We start from the raw sequence: 15926 nt of genomic DNA on the forward strand, positions 1-15926 counted from the left end.
GCGACCAGGACCCTTTGAGCCAGCCCCAGAATGGCCCCCCTTATCTGGAGACAAGAACTACTCAGGAGAACCGTGGTTCAGACCTCTCCTCCTCCTCACCGGACGAGGCGGCTCGGCGGGCACCTTCAACGTCGGGCCCCCCATCGACGCTTCGGGCCTGCACCAGGACCTTCTCTCGCGGCGTGTAGCCGTTGAGTCCATTAAAACTACAAGTGGAAGAGCCTCCGGCCGCCGAGGAGTGGGACCTGTCGTGGCATTCTGTTCTGCGAATGCCTCTGAACGGGTTTCTTGCCTTTCATAAACGCTCTCCAGGCCAGAGCGGACACGATATAGGCAGCTCCGGCGTCCATATCCCGCAACGCCAGGGGTGTGGAGAGGAAGTTACAATAGTAACTTTGACGCTAAAAGGTAACGAGTACCTCTACACCCTACCTCCTCCATGCTCTCTGGTCGTACAATCCGTCAAACGAGAAGGGAGCCCACATGGCCAGCCAGCCCCCGCCCAAAAATCGCGGAGCAAAAAACGGAATGGACTTACCGGACCGCGAAGTTATACTCCGTAGGGGGTCCTAACTTCGGGTCGCCAACCACAGGCCAGCTGCTCATAGGTAAATTTTAACACCTGGCACTCCCATGGCAGAATTTACTGAGCTGGTTACCTCTAAGGCTCCCGCCCTGAGTCCAGAGCCTCTTGAGAAGGAAAGAAGATCTCCAGAACCTCCTTGCAGGCTCTCTCGACGCCGCAGACTTCAGCGGCTCGGACCGTCACGGCAGGGGTCACAATGAGGAGGATTTCATGGTTGCAGGTGTCAGATTGCCACCAGAACAGCAACACACAATCCCAGACCTCATTGGAAAGGCAGGGCCTCTTCTCAGATAAGACGGACCCACGACTCCAAAGCCTGAAAGACAACACATCATAATGCGTATCTGACATGCACAACGCCGCAGACCAACGACGACCCTTCGGGCACAACTCACAGTCGCCCGCTACCCCCCGACCAACGTCTCCCGTTAGCGTTTAGACAGACGACTAGGCCCGTGTGAATCCGACGCGTCAGTCTGTTCCAAGGGGGACAAAATAAGGTTCCGCCAAACCACCGCCGGAGACCGAAACAAACTTTTGAGAAGGTGCAGCACTGAGAGCGAGCACCAGGTCTTCCCCGGACTCTTTTACTTTTTTCCAACCGCCTTCTCCCTCCTACCGGCGTGGACCGACTAACTTCGGACCGTTGGGTTTTGCGCATGGTGAGTTGGTATCCATCTCCAGTTTATTCGCCTCCTCCCTCCAACCACCCTCCCCCGTCCTCTTCAGGACCCCTCCTCACGAGCTCCTGACCAGGGGTCCATGCTTCTCGAAATTCAGAGCAATAGAGAGGTGCCTCAAGATCTCAGAGGCAGAAGGGTTTTACTCCCGCTATTTTTAAATCTCCAAGCAAGGAGTCTCCGACCCATCCTGGAACCTCCGCCGGACTCAACGCCTCGTAAGGAAGTTAAGATTCGCGCATGGTGTCCTTGGGGTCTATCATCCCGTTCCTGGACCGGGAGACTGGTTCACTGCTCTTGACATGAAGGACGCGTACTTCATGTTTCTATCTCCACCACACAGACGCTTTCTCCACTTGTGGTGCGGCCGCCACTTCCAATTCACAGTCCCTGCCTTCGGCCTTCCTTCTGCCCCGCCGGGTCTTACGAAATGTATGGCAGTAGTGGCCGCTTCCTCCGTCGGCAAGGCATATGTGTCTTCCATTACCTGGACGTACTGAGGCCTCGTCCGTGGTTTCCGAGGCTCGGTTGCCAGCGCAGCATCCTAGTGGAAGGGAACTATTCGATACGCTCGGCCTATTAATCAATTTCGACAAGTCCATCTCGTCCATCATCATGAGATAGAAATCATTGGTCTGTCGTGGACTCCACGCTTCAGCGACAGTCACTTCCACCCAGCCGGTTCAGGGCGATAGTCCGCTGCGATAGAGGAGCCTACTCGCCTTTCCCACGACCTCGGCCCGGGTCGATCTCAGCCTGCTACTGGTCACATGGCGGCCTCACCTTTCGTCAGCCTAAGAACGCCAAGTCCCGTCTTCTGCCCCTTTTCAACAATTTGGTTTGGCCTCCGTTTACGCACCCACGGAGGGACAGCATGACAAGTCGCACACTCTCACAGACCATAATTGGCAATCTCTCACTGGTGGCATGACCCCCTCCTGGTGTGCGGGCAGCCGTTCCCCCAGGCAACCGCCATATCCGCAAAAGACGCCTCTCTCTGGGTTGGGGAGCTCACATGTGGATCAAGCGGACAAAGGCCTCTTGGTTCTCTCAGGAGCTGTCGCTCCTATCATTATAACATTCGGGAGCTACGAGCGGTACGTCCTCGCCTGTCAGGCCTTTATTCGTCACCCTGCAGCCGTTGCGTCTTAGTGACACGGACAACACCACCGTGATGCCACTATCTAAACATACAGGGAGGGACCCGTTCTACTCACCTCTGTGTCAAGAGGACGATCCAGGCTATGGGAGTTTTGTATACGCCCACTCCCGTGGATGGCGGCCCCTTCCTTCAGGATGTCCAAATAACGAGTTAGCGGATCCACCGTCAGGCAGGTCCTTTGTCTAGCCCACGAGTGGTCCTCCGCCCGGCATCAGCCCATTCTCTGCTGTCCGGAAGGTGGGGGTTCCCCAGAGACATCTTCACCTCACGCAGCAACCGGAAAGGTGCACATTGGTTCTGCTCCTTTCGCGGTCTCGCCCCGGGTTTCGATCTCGGACGCCTTCCTCCTGCCTGGGTCGGACCCTCCTCCTATAAGCGCCAACCGTTTTCCGCTAGGTGCGCAAGTACCTGTGAAGCTGCGCAGTACAAGGCTCGAGATAAGTTCAGGTCCCGGAGCATGGTGTACCATGGCTGGGAGGCCACGCTGGGCGATATCAATAGCCAACCAGTCTCCTGCCGCCCCATCCGGACTGATATCCGGACCATGGCAGGCTTCTCCATCCCGACCTCCAATCCTCCACCTGACGCGTGTTCCTGGCTGGTGAGCTGCTCAGAACTGCGCTGCCTCTAACTCAGGCAGCAGGTTACTCTGGGAAAGCAAGGAACCTGTAACCAGTGCAATTACATGCAAAGTGGGAAGAGAGTTACTCCTGCTGGATGTCAGAACAGAAATGTAAACGCTACACGAGGGCTTCCTCTATCCATGTATTTTGGCACACCATTAGGCCCTCCAACAGAGGAGGCCTCGCGGCTTTTCTTCCGCATGCCGCCGGTGACACCTAGCTCCATTTCGACATTCCATCCAGAGAAGGCCCTCCACTGTCTTCTCTCACCCTATAGTCTCAACGTTCCTCAAGGGCCTGGAGGCCGTCGTCCCCAGGTTCCGCGCCCCGGCCCCCTCCTTGCGGGCCTCAATCTGGTCTATCTCTCCAGGCTAATGGCCCCTCCCTTCGAACCTCGTTGCAACCGCTCTTCCTGTATTCTTCGTGGAAGGTGGTAGTGTTCTTGTGTCCAATCTACCACGGCCCAGGAGAGTCTCGGGAGCTTCGGCGCTCTTGTCGATGGACCCACCTAACACGATATTCTCACAGAGACAACCGTGACAGCTGCGCCCGCATCCTGCCTTCCCTTCCTCGAACTTTGGTCTTCCCCTTTCACCTTACCAGGACAATTCCTCCGCGTCCCTTTTATCCTAAACCTCACGCCATCTCCGTAGAGTGAGCAGAGCCTAACAACTCACGTATCTCGTGGTTCATAGAGCCTGCTGTCATTCTACATGGACCGCACCAGACCCCTCTCCGCAGCACGTGCCTCAACTATCTGTTGTTACTCTTGGCACAGGATGGAAAAGGTCACCCTTGTTCTCATTCTCCAAATCAAGTTCGTCCTGGTTAACGCCATGCTTACGGTCAGCCTACGATTTGGCCCCACGCGGTCTTCCGGTGGGGCGTGACTGCACACTTCCAGCGAGCTAGGCCTCTGTTATTGCCTTATCTACGCTTCAAGTGTCTCCTATCCACGACATTATGCCGATGCGCTACGTGGTCCTCGGTACACACCTTCTCTGCATTACGCCTTGGTGCAGCATCCAGGGACGATGAGCTGTTGGGTTGGCTGTTTTGCATTCGGCAGTCTCGAACTCCGACCCCCACACTAGGTAAGGGCTTGGGTTCACCTTACTTGAATGGAATTATGAGTAAGCACTCGAAGTAGGAAGAAGACGGTTATCCCTTGTAACTGTTGTATCTTCGAGATGTTGTTGTCATATCCATCCACACCCCTCCTCCTTCCCCACTGTCGGACGTGCCCAGAAGGAACTGAGGAGCGGACGGGTCGGCAGGGGCATATATCCGGTTGCCGCAAGCGCCCACGCCAGGGGGCGCCCTGCCGTACCCGGGGTGTTGCTAGGGGAAAATTCTTCCGACGAACGTGCACGCGGTGCGTGCACACCTACTTGGAATGGATATGAGCAACACATCTCGAAGAACAACAGTTACAAGGTGAGTAACCGTCTTTTACTCACCTTTGTAACTGTTGTTCTTCAAGATGTGTTGCTCATATCCATTCCAAACCCACCCTCCTTCCCCTCTGTCTGAGTAGCAGGCAAGAAAAAACTGAGGGGGCTCTGGGTCGGCAGGGGCATATATCTGGCGCCATAAGGGCGCCACTTCAGGGTTCGCCTCAGCCCACTCACTGAGTGTTACTAGAGTTAAAATCTTCCGACGATCGTGCACATGGTGCGCGCATACCTAATTGGAATGGATATGAGCAACACATCTCGAAGAACAACAGTTACAAAGGTGAGTAACTGTCTTTTTCTCTACTTTCTTCACTGTTTGCTCCATCTTCTGGCAACATATTAATTTTAATGACTAATGCTATAGTATTTACAAAACTATGTAATATATAACAGAAACACTAAGGGCCAAATTCAGCAGGCATGTAAATGATAATATAATTTATACCTTGGTGTGAGCTGATCAGAAAATAGATATGTGGTGAAGAATAACTTGCACTGATTTTTTTTTTTTTTTTTTTTTTAATTCAGTGGATGTGCCAAGCAAGTGTGTTTTCAATCAATTTGGTACTCTGCGGTAACAACATTCTGCCCTGCACAAATGCTCATTGAAGTTAGTGGGAATTACACAGGCTTAACACAGGGCTAGATTTGGCCCCAGGAGTATTGAGACTGATTCTGTCTTAGATTAAAGTGTAATGGGTTATTTTGTTAGCTGCATTCCTGAAACATGCGTCCCATCTGTCCCTTTGACTTTTAATTTGCAGTTGTTTTTACATACTCTGAATACGTATTAAAACAAGTTGCACTAATTTTCATCTTACTGCCTTTTTCTAACCAGTTTACACTCAAAAGAAACATACACCACTGTTTACATCACTGTTACATTTGGGTTAGAGATTGAATTTGGCCTACTGTCATCTCTGTCAAACATCTTTTTCAACTAGATCTCATCTATTTCATCACTAGGTGGCAATATAGCAACACATCATTATATCAAAGAAATTTATCGGCAGATAAAGGCTTTCTCTAATATTTGCACTTAACCAAAGGAATGGAAGCATTTTTGGCAAATTGGATAAAATCCTTTTATAAATTATGGCAGTTTTAGTAAATTGCTGTTACGGTGAAGTGAGTTTTAATATCTATTTTCTCTCTTATTTTTAAATTCTCCTTTCTCTATTTGACAGTAGTATGAAGAACCAAATAAAAGAGAGTGGAAAAACAAGATCGCTCATCATATAGAGTAATAGGATTTGTTTCTCCAATAATGCTGATGCATGCCCACATAGAAAGTTTTATTACTTCATTATTATTCTTCCCTATGGACCAAATTTTGCCTTTGAATACATGCATACAATTTGCATTGAAATCAATAGCAGTTGCATGTGTATATCTAAAGACAAAATTTGGCTATTTTTTCTCATATTCAACTATCTCAGCTCCATTATTAAAACAGCCCTATTTTTATAGAGTTGTGGAAGTTTGGATACCTCTACCACTAGCTAAACATTGACCCAAGTGAATTTGTGACCAAATAATTCATATCCTGATATTAATAACATACCTTTTTCATCCACTAGTGTCATCAGTGTCACCTAAAGTTAGGAAACTCATTTTAAGTAATGTAGCTTTTACTGTTCATGGCAAAAGTGACTATAATAATGGCTTTATCTGCTGTTGTCACAATAATCCATGATGTCATAACCAGTGCTTGTGCTCCTAGCTCCAGAGAATGTACATTTCTTGCCCATTTATGTGAGACCTTCAGAGATGTATGGGATAAGCATTGGCCTACTAAACCCAGGGTTGTGAGCTCAATCCTTGAGGGGGCTATTTGGGGATTTAGTTGGGGATTAGTCCTTCTTTGAGCAGGGGGTTGGACTAGATGATCTCCTGAGGTCCCTTCCAGCCCTAATAATCTATGATTTCCAGCATTTACTGAGACACTGAACATTAGAGGCCTGGCTGCTGTTGCAGGTTAAAGTCGCACTGAAGGCAGATTTTGGTCTCTTCCCCCACCCCCAATTTTATTTTACATTTGGTGAGAATGGAGGAATAGCAGGAAACAATTTGAAAAAGTTGTATGTCCCTACAAATAGAAATGATTGTGATCAGGAGTGCACAGCTTATTTATAGTAACAACAGTACCACTACTCTAACAGCTGCTGGCATATGTGCTGAACACTGTGACTGTAGGGTGTGCCTGAGAATATTGTGACTTGAAAAATGTTAAAGGTTTACAGAAATTGTTAAAAGGAAATGGGAAATAAATTGTTTTGGAGTTGCTACAAACGCTGAAATTTGTCAGGAATTATTTTTCTTAATGAATCTGATCTAAAATTTAATTCTTGCCAATTTATCTGTCATTTCTTCCATTTTCAGATTCTGGAAAATTAATGTACCTGCAGTGTTAGATGACATCATAACTAATATCCATGGAAAGGCAATAGCTTTCCAGGATTGTTTTGTTCTAGATAGTCCCTTTATCATTTCCAGGCCTGAAGAGCCATTTCCTAACAATGTAAATGACAATTCCCTCTGTTCTCCAGCTGGTAGTGAGCCTTACATTGAGTGGTCTGCCTGTTTTCCAACAACTGCACTTTTGTTGTCAGAATTTGGAACTTTCCATACAAATGATGGATTCATAACATATAAAGAAATCAAAGCTCCAGCACACATTTTGGGCTTTGACTTAAGTCATAAAGTAACTGATATTGTTTTAACTGATGATGGAATCTTATTTTTAATAACGGGGACAGTTTACAAAAGAGAGTCCAATCGGTTTTTTAAACTTGGATCTGAATACAATCTACCAGAAACAGGAATAACTGGAATACAGTCAAGACTTTGGTGTTCATCTGAATATCCAGTACAGGTGAGTCACACACAATTCTTGTTTGACATTTTGAAATATGAAAGTGCTTCACTAGGCCTGGGGATTAATCCATTGTCCCCTGATATAATACTAGGTTTGGAATTAGAAGTGCACTGAGTGCAACAAATTAATTTTCAGATCATTTAAAAATAAGTACCTAATGCTACAGTTGGCTCTACATGGGTCCAGAGGAGTACCCACATGGAACTAGTTCCAGGATGAGGACTTAAGTTTGTGAATATGATGTCCCAGGTCTATGAACCCAGGCCTAGGAGTCCCCAGACAGCAGCTGCCTGCTGGTCTCCACCTAATGTCTTCTGAAATCTGATGGGCCAAGAAACTAGTAGGACTATAGCCTCAACCAAGGCACTAAAATTGGGGGATCACCCAGCTCCACCAATTGGTCCAACCATGCTATTTAAGCCAGAAGGAGGCACAGGAAGTTTGTCTGAGCAACAAAGTGATTTCCTGTTGCGGCTGCTTTGGCCCCTGCTTGTGCCTGCCTCCAGCACCCATCCCTTTTCCTGCTCTACTCCTGGCTACTGCCTGACCCCTGCTTTTGCTCCTGTTTACACCATACTCCTGCACTGTGCTTGCTCCTTGCCTCTCCTCTGGTTCCTGCCTTTATGTCTTACCTCCAATTGTCAGTTACCACTTTTGGCTCTGATCTCAGCTCTAACTTCAGACCCTCACTCTGCTTTGACCCATGGCTCTGGCATTTGGTCTCTGACCCTCAGCTTCAATTCCTGGTTCTGACTCTGGCTTGACCCCTTGCTCTGGTAACTGGCAGTTGACTCTGGTGCTGACCCTTGGCTTCATTCCCCAAGCTGGATGCCTGCTCTGCCCACTAGACATGACTTCTGTTCTGGCTACTAGGCAGACCACCTACTTCCCAGTCTATAACAGAAACTTGACTCTAGTGGAGCTAGGCTAATTACATCAGCTGAAAATCTTTTTTACTTTTTAATGGAGATACTGGTGTCATTTATACAAAGCTTGAGAGGGAATAGTTTGTACAGTGTCTTAAGGTTACTATTTATCTAATAGCTTTGTTCAATTTTTATTTTTATTTTTTTACAGAGTGGAAGAAAATTAAGTACAGTAGCAATATGGACACCAACTGAACAATATCTAGGATATGATGGCAATGTGTTTATTAAAATAACAGATACAACAACCCTAAAGAAGGTTCTAGATTTGCCAGTGACTGCTTCTTTATCTATAGGCACTGTTTGCTATGACTCACGCCCATCTGAAGTTTCTTTGCTGATGGCCTGCGTTGGGTGCAGCTCCTCCAGGGTGTTTTATCTGTCAGCTTATAATGAAGACCGAGATTTGTGGGTCCTAAGAGACTTTTCCTTAAATGCTCCTCCCCAGGGTTTTATGCTAATGGAATTTGTATATTCAGCATCACCATCTATGCTGATGTGGAACAAGGAAATGGTCTATTATAGCTATAAAAACAACACAATTAATGGATTTGTTATGGTAGCTGGGTTAAATCAGAAACTATCGGAAGTATCTCAAGGGAGCACTATTCACCAACTGGTTATTGGTTAAGTATATTACATTTGAATACATAATAATTAGGGTGTAAGACAGCAACTTTAGAAATAAGGGGATCCCTGAAGACATCTCTTTTCTAGATGATTATAGCAATTATGTATTTGATTAAATTAATTGATTCAGAAGGACTGAAATCTACCATTTTTAGATGAATAGGCATATTTAAATTATAGTTAACAAAATTTTGCCCTTCAAGTATTGCCACATGGATACCCATTCTTGAGAGTTGCATGCCGTAAATAGGGAAACTTGAAATCTTCTAGCCAACAGTATCTATTGGGGCAATACATGCATCTCCCTCATGACTAAAAGTATATAAAGGACTGCAACCACCCCTCAGTTCCTTCTGATTCCCTACAAACAAGGACTTAACAGTATCTTTTACAAATTTTTCCATCATTTCCCCACCTTATTAGTGTGAGGCACAATACAGGCAGAAGCTGCATGTCTTTTTCACCATTCCCCAAAGGTCTAGAGATGAGAGTGCTGCCTTAAATTCTTACTGTTGAAGAATTTAAGGCCAACCTGAGTAGGTGTGGTGCTGAGTGTCTGGCTGCATTCACACTGAAAGGCACCTTGACATCATAGCTATATTTGCCTTAAGTAATCACCTGTGCCTAGTAAAATTGGTGTAGAGAAGCCCTTGACTATTTCTGTCAAAACCAGATTATAAAAAGTTGGAGCTAAGGCTTCCTCTGCATTGAGCTCTACTAAGAAGGCCCAGAGGTTGAACAGAATGACTTTCTGGTGCCTAGACTTTGTCTTCTGAACAGTGGAAGAGAGAAAAAGTACAGGAGTTATGACTCTGACTTGACCTTCACCATACTCACTTGGCATTGGGGAAGGTGAGGAAGCACAGTGCCAAAGCTGGCTGTGTATTTAGTAGTTCCTAAGTGTAGAAGGAAACTGGTGTGGGTGATGTCCCAACTTTGTGCCCTTTGGTGCTGAGATCTGTGTATTCAAGCCCTTACACTTCTTGTGCTGTGAAGGAATCTGTGATATTCGGTGCCAAGGAGGCACATTGCATCTTATCTCCATTTGCCATTGCAGTGAGCCTTCCATGTCAGGACATTTACTGGAGTAAGTTAGGCTTCAACATTTTCCTTGTTGCAATCCCCTGTGGCACATGAGCTCTATAATAAGGTCCCTTGGTCCCTGGGAGGCCCTAGACTGTTCAACTTGCACAATTTCATGGGCTCTGGATCTGTTCATCCTTTTTTCCTAGACCTGTGCTTATTCCTTTGATGACTCTTTTCTGAGTTCTCCTTGGCTCTTGAAACATCTCATATCTTATGGTCCTCTGGAACATCTCTGCCTTAGTGGAAACCGGTCTTCTGGCCTTGTTCATCTGAATGGTCAGTTTAGCCTTATGGCAAAAACATTACTCCCATGAAATTCCAGAAGGGGCCTGTGACAGGTTCAGTCACAGAAACTCCCTCTGGACTATCATCTGATACATTGAGACTACCTCTGAACCCATTTTCTCTGCCAGTTTGGGCCTCCAGACCCCTGCTTTGTTGAGTCAGATACACCAGTCTGCTCCAGCACAGACACAGGGTCTGAATCACATGCCCCAAAGCTGCAGACTTAACTGAAAACAGCTTAAGAAGTGCTCCTGTCTCCAGCACCCAGACACCCAACTGCCAATGGGATCCAAACCCCAAATAAATCTCTTTTACTCTGTATAAAGATTATACAGTGTAAACTCATAAATTGTCCATCCTCTATAACACCAATAGAGATGCACAGCTGTTTGCTCCCCCAGGTATTAATTACTTACTTTGAGTTAATTAATAAACAAAAGTAATTTTATTAAATATAGAAAGTAGGATTTAAGTGGTTCCAAGTAATAACAGGCAGAACAAAGTAAGTTACCAAGCAAAATAAAACAAAAAATGCAAGTCTAAGCCTAATACATTAAGAAACTGATTACAGATAAAATCTCACCCTCAGAGATGTTCCAATAAGCTGCTTTCACAGACTGGACTCCTTCCTAGTCTGGGTCCAGCAATCCCTCATACCCCTGTAGTTACTGTCCTTTGTTCCAGTTTTTTTCAAGCATCTCTTTGGGGTGGAGAGGCCATCTCTTCAGCCAGCTGAAGACAAAATGAAGGGGCTTTCAGGACCCTTTATATTCTCTCTCTTGTGGGCAGAAACCCCTTTGTTCTTCTGTGCAAAGTTACAGCAACAAGATGGAGTTTGTAGCCACCTGGGCAAGTCACATGTCCATGAATGATTCAGCTTTTTGCAGGCTGAAACCATTGTTTACATGTTAGTTTGAATGTTCCCAGGAAAGCTCAGATGTGGATTGGGGTTTCCCAGAGTCCATTGTCAGTTAAGTGTTTCTTAACTGAGCTCTTACTGAGAATAGTCCTTTCTCAAGAAGCCGACCAAATGCTTCACTGAGGCTACTTAGAATCAGACACATTGAGATACAAGTACATAGTCAACATTCATAACTTCAAATACAGTAATGATACACACATACAGACAGCATAATCATAACCAGCAAACTACAACTTTTCCATAGACATCCTCTTGACCTCCTCTGTGCAAGACCTGGTGAAGCATAGGACCCTGGTTGCAACAATGATCTATATGGTCACAGTTCATGTCAATAACATCACAGGGCCTTCTCAGAGAGATCCATTCTACCTGGCGGAAAAGATTATCCAAAAGCATTACATTATTCATACATGTTTGATACCTGGCAGAGGTTACAGTGACTGACAACCTCTTGATATTCTACTAGGTCTGAAGTAGCTTCAGCTGTATATCTCTGTAATATTTCCATAATTGACATAAATAGCACTGCTTTTAGGAGTCCAACACATGCCTTTAACCTATAAATTTGATGTGAATTTTGGGAGACCAGTCATGGAAGTATTAATTGAATAATTGTGGAATGTGGGTTTACTGCTTGCTTATCTCCCAGGAGTGTTGATCTGTATAGGCAGCACTTGAAAGAGAGAGAATAATATAATCAGCACTAGCTGTAGTTCTTTGAGATAATTGACTCTATGGATCTATACCCCCTGCTCTCTTTCTGCACTTCTTCCTCACTTCTACAGTCTTTTCTTTGGATTCCTGTGGTGGTGATTGGGACCAGGTACTGCGCAAGACACCATCGTTAAGGCTATGTTAGGTTTTTCACTTGAAGTAGAGATTCAACCTCTTTGTTTTGTATGATGAATACAGTGTATGTTTCCCTAGTTGACAGCACATAATCTGTGACAAAAGACCAAGTCTTCTGAGAATTTTAAAATAAAACTGTCCATTAATTTGAGTTAAACCAATTTAAAATGGGCCCTTTAAGAAATTTGTCCTGGTCTTACCGCTTTCTATTCCTCTAGGTAAAAATAATAATTGCAGTTGAAAAAGCGCCAGTTTTCTCTCACACAGGCTAAGAATCTCTTCAGCTGGGTCTACATTAGAAACTTTTGCCAGTATGATAACATGTTATGGGTGCAATTTTGATTATATTATTTTACAACATTCCTATACTGGCAAAAATCCTAGTATAGGGCCAGGTCTACACTACGAGATTAAATCGATTTTAGATACGCAATTTCAGCTACGAGAATAGCGTAGCTGAAATCGAATATCTAAAATCGATTTACTCACCCGTCTTCACCGCGCGGGATTGATCCGCGCGGCTCGCTGTGTCGAATCCGGAAGTCCGGTCGTCTAACTGGAGTTCCGGAATCGATCTAAGCACGCTCTGGGATCTAGATATCGCGTCCAGACCAGACGCGATATTTCGATCCCCGAGCAATCGATTTTAACGTGCCGATCCGGTGCGTAGTCTAGACGTGGCCTAGGTGTAGTTATACCAGCATAAAAATGCTTTTATATGTATAGCTTATTTTTCTCAAGGAACCAGGATAAGCTATACTGACAAAAGTACTTTTTTGCCAGTATAAACTGCATCTATAGTAGGAATGTTTGCTGGTATAGCCCTGCAAGCAAACTTTTTCTAGTGTAGACCTGAATTTAAACACAAGTCACTAATCTAATCTTTAAAACAAACAGAAAAAAGTATTTCTCCTCATTCATCGTAACTATTTGTTCTTCTTCAAGTGATTGTCCTCATGGATTCATCTCTTGGGACGCATGTGCCCAGTGCTTGCAACATTGGATTATTTTTGGCCAGCAACATTCACTGCATGCCCGATCCCTCATGCCCCCTTCACACCATAGCCTGAGTACATAAAGGGCAGAGTGGGCCCAGCCATCCTCAGTTCCTTCTTACCAACTATGACAGCAATTTGGAACTCTTTGCTGTGCCTGCCTGCTTCTCTGTAACTCTATTGCAGTTAGTGTTCATGATTAGTTAGTAGAGTTGCAGGTAGGTAGTTAACTTTTAGTTTGCTTCTTGGCTTTAAAAGGGAAAAAATATTCATTTGTAATAGATAATTAGTAGACCTGGAGCTCTGCCCCTCTACTCCTGCTACTGGGATTTGAGTGGAAGCTAAATCTCTGGGATATAAGACATTCCCCTCCTGTGATGCTTCAATGCCACTCAATGATAGATACTCTTAAGTGCCTTTTTTGTTGTTGTTTAGGCAGGGGGTATATCCCTGACCGTTGCTCCATCTGCTGTTTTTTCCCAGGTCAACTCAGAAAGCTAGGGACTTTTGTCTAAATTTATTTCTTCTGGAGTTCTCCATGAAAGGACTAATAGGTCAGATATAGAGTAATTGCTTTGTGAAAAGTGTTCAGCCACAGGTGATATGGTGGTTTTAGTCTTTTATCAGTTTCCAGTATGAATTCATTTGTGACCATAGTAATTGTCTGGTTTCACACCACTTTGTTGGAATACCTTTCCCCACCCCCTCTCATCTCCACTGGAATTTGGCATCTCTACCTCCTGCTTAGTGTGTGAGGTTCAGTTTAGGGTGACTCCCTCAACCAGAGCAGGCTAACTACAGTTCTGCTGCCTTTCACTCATACAATAAGGATAACAACATTTTATTACACCCACACTAAAGTAATTTGTAACCCAATACCAGCCAAAAGTGATAATTTTGGCAAAGCAGTGCCATCATGCTGTGCACCAAGGCAGAGTAGGTATGTCTATGCAAACATGATCTGTTCCTGAAGTCTTTTCCCACAACTCATCTCTAGATGTCAGGGGAGAGCTCATTCAAACCCTGCTTATATCCTGTGTGGATGAAAGCAGCACTAGACTCTACCAGAACAATGGATGCAAAACCTGCAGGCATATCTCCACTGCAACAATGATCAACTCCCTCCCCTAGACTTCCCCTTTCAAGATCCGCTGGTCCTAGACATGCCTATCACAACTTGTGCACTAAATCACATCACACAGTGCACGAAATGCCTCAATAGTAACTATGTGGATGGAAAAGGCAATCACTATGGTCTCAAATGAATTCACACAGCAAAATGATAAGACAAAAACACCATATCACCTGTGGGTGAACACTTTTCACAAAGCAATCACTCTACATCTGACCTATCAGTCCTCATCCTCACAGGAAACCTTCACAATACTTTCAAAAGACAAGCCTGGGAGCTTAAATTCATAACTTTGCTAGACACTAGAAATCAAGGACTGAGTAGGGACACTGGATTTATGGCTTATTACAACAATCTGTAACCCATTAACAACCTCCCCCACATCCAGAGCTTCCTTTCTCCTCTCTTCCTTTCTCCTCTATTACTGGAGAGGTGTTAATGGGTCACTTCACCTTGAATGGTCCCTTGAAATATGAGCTAACTACTTATCTGTTCCACCTTGTATTTAGCCATGACACTCTGAGTACATTTCCCAGACCTGAAGAAGAGCTTTGTATATGCGCGAAAGCTTGTCTGTCCCACCAACAGAAGTTGGTCCAATAAAAGCTATTACCTCACCCACCTTGTCGCTCTAAAACATAGATCTCCTTCTCTGGGACCCTGAGAATTGGGACACATGTCAATGTGCGTCTGACAAGTTAGACTCATCTCAAGCTCCACAGGTGAAGGGCAGCCAATGGCCTAAGTTGAGTTATCTGGTCCTTCATTACTGGCTATGAAAAGAGTGTCCAGAAATAACTAAATCTGCTGACCATCTTTCCTATGACACCAACTCATCAACACTAATGGTACCTGTTGGCACCAGGGGGTGCTACTACCCCTGAAATGGATCTTTACTGGCCCCCAGTGGAGCAGATTACTGTCATACCGGTGAAAAAGGTCCACAGTAATTATCTTCAATGCACAGCAGTTTATTGAGAAGGAATTACACAAGCGTAAAGGGTTACGTTAAGCACATAACTCCTATGTTAAACATTAAGAACTATACATTAAGAGCTATACATTCCTCTTAGCGAGCCTCTCGTTTGCAAACATACATAAACAGGCCCTGCGCTAGCTTCATGCAGTCCCTGCCTGGTAAACAGAGAAGATGGTTACCAATTCTGTGGACGGCTTCTTTCCAGGTTTGGTCTCCTCAGCCCTCTGGTCTGTCTCGGACTCCCTTGAGTCAAGGCCTTGGCTGCCTGGAAACCCCTCTGGTCACAGTCCTGCTTGAGCCCACAGAGCAGAATTTTGGCTATTCTATCCAGCAGCTTCTTCAAGCATCAATTAAGGAATTCCCAACTCCAGTAATTTACTTTGCTTGATTCTTATATCTTTTTCCTCAAAGGAGTCACATGTCTCAAATGCATGTCCAGTGGGCGTGTGGTTATTAATTTTATCTGATGAGAATTTTAGAAGGGGCTGGGATGGTACCAAACGAAGATCACTCCATGTTTACTAACTCATCAATCATTCACTCTGGCTCTCTGCATGGTGTCCTTGCTATAAGGTCACTATAACCAGGTCGACCTGTGCTCCATGCTGGAATTTTATGCATGTGATACTTACTTTTGCATTGGCCCATATTTGCTGATCGATAGGTTCAATATCAATCGCACACCCAGGCATTGCCAGTCCTTTATCAGATCTTCTGCTTAAAAGGGACCCTGCTC

General features: G+C 45.1%; 1 protein-coding gene across 1 annotated transcript in view; it reads left to right on the forward strand.

Moving 5' to 3' along the window:
- CATSPERE (catsper channel auxiliary subunit epsilon) overlaps positions 1-15926 on the forward strand; it is a 109857-nt gene that overhangs the window by 40412 nt on the left and 53519 nt on the right. Inside the window, exons 9-10 of the mRNA XM_075063479.1 lie at positions 6855-7383; positions 8464-8938. Of these exons, the coding sequence (XP_074919580.1) occupies positions 6855-7383; positions 8464-8938 (1004 nt within the window). The remainder of the gene's footprint in view (positions 1-6854; positions 7384-8463; positions 8939-15926) is intronic.

The sequence above is a fragment of the Chelonoidis abingdonii genome, chromosome 3, assembly GCF_003597395.2.
Source record: "Chelonoidis abingdonii isolate Lonesome George chromosome 3, CheloAbing_2.0, whole genome shotgun sequence".
In the NCBI taxonomy this organism is placed as follows: Eukaryota; Metazoa; Chordata; order Testudines; family Testudinidae; genus Chelonoidis; species Chelonoidis abingdonii.